The 2,463-nt window shown below is 41.9% G+C and overlaps 1 protein-coding gene across 2 annotated transcripts in view; it reads left to right on the forward strand.

The window, feature by feature from the left end:
• LOC109483720 (cytochrome c oxidase subunit 7A-related protein, mitochondrial-like) overlaps window positions 1–2,449 on the forward strand; it is a 3,702-nt gene extending 1,253 nt beyond the window's left edge. Inside the window, exons 1-3 of one of the 2 annotated variants that reach the window (XM_019786769.1) lie at window positions 155–545; window positions 1,111–1,254; window positions 1,621–2,449. In XM_019786769.1, the coding sequence (XP_019642328.1) occupies window positions 474–545; window positions 1,111–1,254; window positions 1,621–1,764 (360 nt within the window). In that variant the 5' untranslated portion in view covers window positions 155–473 and the 3' untranslated portion in view covers window positions 1,765–2,449. Of the gene's footprint in view, window positions 1–154; window positions 546–1,110; window positions 1,255–1,620 lie in introns of those variants that run through there. The other variant, XM_019786771.1, reaches the window with a different exon arrangement.
• Window positions 2,450–2,463: the final 14 nt, after the last annotated feature.

The raw sequence follows: 2,463 nt of genomic DNA on the forward strand, positions 1-2,463 counted from the left end.
AACCGTCGCGTTATTCCGACGCCCAAATTTGAATATGGCGGAAATTTTGTACTGCAGTCGCTGATTGGTTGATTTTTGAAACACAGTCTGTCATTGGTCAAATAATTCCCAGGGATCCTTGCGCTAGTACAACAATGGACGACCCCCCAGCGATTACAGTTAGAACAGCACAACTTTTGGGACCCAACTTTTGTCTAGAGTAGAGTACTTATTTGCTTTCCACTTTCAAGTGTTACAAACTATTACGTTAGTTTCAAACAGAATCCATACGATTTAAAGATAGGACAACTGCATGTGAGTCAATCTAAACGGTATTTACATAAAAGGAGATTGCAATCCCTAAGGTGACCGCAAGGATCGCCTTACTGGAAGGATCTTGCGTAACGCTCCTTTCCGGCTGTCTGATAGAGGTCAGCGCGTGGCGGCGAACGTGAAAGGCACCTTTGTCTGTGTTTTATAACAAATTCACCATCATGTTCTACAAATTTAGCCAAATGACAGGAAGAATAGGAGCTGCTTCACAACAGGCGGCCTTCAGACCGGAGGTAAGCTCGAAAATGACCGCTGTGGATGGGAAAGTCTATGTTTGCGTGCTCGGATTCGGATACTCGTAAAAAGTGGACGCCATGTTTCTCCGGTTACAAGCGGCAGAAGCCGGTAAGCTGTGCTGTGGGTGTGCCAAACGTCTACAACACAGCCTCTTGGTTTCAATCATCGAAAGAATATCGGTCCAAATGCATATCACTGGTTTCAAAAGGATTTTCTCTTGTTTTCGCTTGCCCGAAACATTAAGGGAAACAAGTGACCTTCACTATTGTTCAACTTATGGGGGAGGGGGGCGATGTGAACATAATTTTTGGCATGAGGAATAAATAATTAAATACATTTGTAAAGATTAGCTACGTGTACTTTGTACTCACTGGTTGGTCAGGTGCTCTATATGGAAATATTAGTGAAATCATTGGTACATGTTTAACCAGCCAAGTATCTTCAAGTAGGTTCAACTGAATCATGTATTTTTTTTCGAACACTATGACTAGGACTATGGTTTGCTGTTTTGTGAAGAGATGCCTAAAGCACACCAATCACGTACCACATCTCTCTCCCCAGGGTGTCCTGCCTCTAACACAGACAGAAGCCCCGCCCTTGATATTCGGCTCACCTGTAAAACCAGCAGGTGAGGTGGCAGCAGCTCCCCAGGGAAAGCCAGCAATAGTCAGAAACAAAGTCCCAGAGATGCAACAAATCATGCAGGTATGGAAATACAACTCTTCAAGTCTATCAGTGGCTGTTTCCGAGCAATAGCTATCTTGCAATAGCCTGGGTGCCATCCGATTTGTAACGGCGACCCCGAAAAAAAAAATTTCGGGGTTGCCATTACAAATCGGATGGCACCCAGGCTAATCTTGGAATTGCAACTTGCATCAATACTGTTTTGTTATGTTAAAAACATTAACACTACAGCTCATTGAGTCTTCCCTTTGTGTAGTTTGACCATATTGGTCAATAGAAACACATATTTATAGTATCATGATTTTGTGGTGAGAACTCATCACGAAAAGGAAACCACAGCAAACACTGTAAGATGTACAGTATGCCTGACTCTTATTTCCACCACAGAAACCTGGTAACCTGTTGTTTGTGAAGAGAGGAGGACTGGACACCGTGCTGTACAGAGGGACGATGGGGCTCGTCGTGGTGGGAGTTGTGTACGCCTGCTTTGGGCTCTTCCAGGCAATGATGCCCAAGAAGAGCGAGGACTGACACCAGCTGATGTATTAGACACCGTGGGATGGGGCAATATTCCCTACACACTAACTCACTATAAACTCACTAGTCCTGACAGTCACCAGTAAGGTGTGGCTTTGAGAGTTGGACTGTGATGGACTGATGTTTTGGGGGATGTCACAACAGATATATGCTGAGTTTGATTTTCATGACCCTGCTTACGTTTACACCACTATTAATGGATTCTAAATGATTTTCAGGGTTTGACTGTGGTGAACTGATTGTTTTCAAGTGGGATACTACTTGTATCTAAGTAGTAACTTGTATCTAGAACTACATGTATACTGCAACAGATTGGCAAGCTTGTATTTAAACCAACCAGTGACAATCTTAACATGTGAGAGTCACATGGTATGATGTTATTTGAATTCTTGACTCTTCAGTTATACACACATATGTACAGTACTGTATTCATTTGAAAGACAAGCTGTTTCTTATATGATGGGCAAAGTCATAACAATTACAAGACCCAAATCTGTCCGATATTTCACTGCAGTATCAAATGTGGTATAGAAAGAAAGAAAGATTGTGAACATATGAATATGAGAGACATCATTATATGATAAATATATCTGTAGATTTCTCATGTCTACAACACCAGAGTTTTATTCTTGTGTTCTCTGTAGTCTTTATGACAGAGAAATAAAATGTTTTGGAAATATTTCTGAGTAAGCC

This window comes from Branchiostoma belcheri, unplaced genomic scaffold, assembly GCF_001625305.1.
Source record: "Branchiostoma belcheri isolate BF01 breed outbred unplaced genomic scaffold, Haploidv18h27 scaffold66, whole genome shotgun sequence".
NCBI classification, from domain to species: domain Eukaryota; kingdom Metazoa; phylum Chordata; class Leptocardii; order Amphioxiformes; family Branchiostomatidae; genus Branchiostoma; species Branchiostoma belcheri.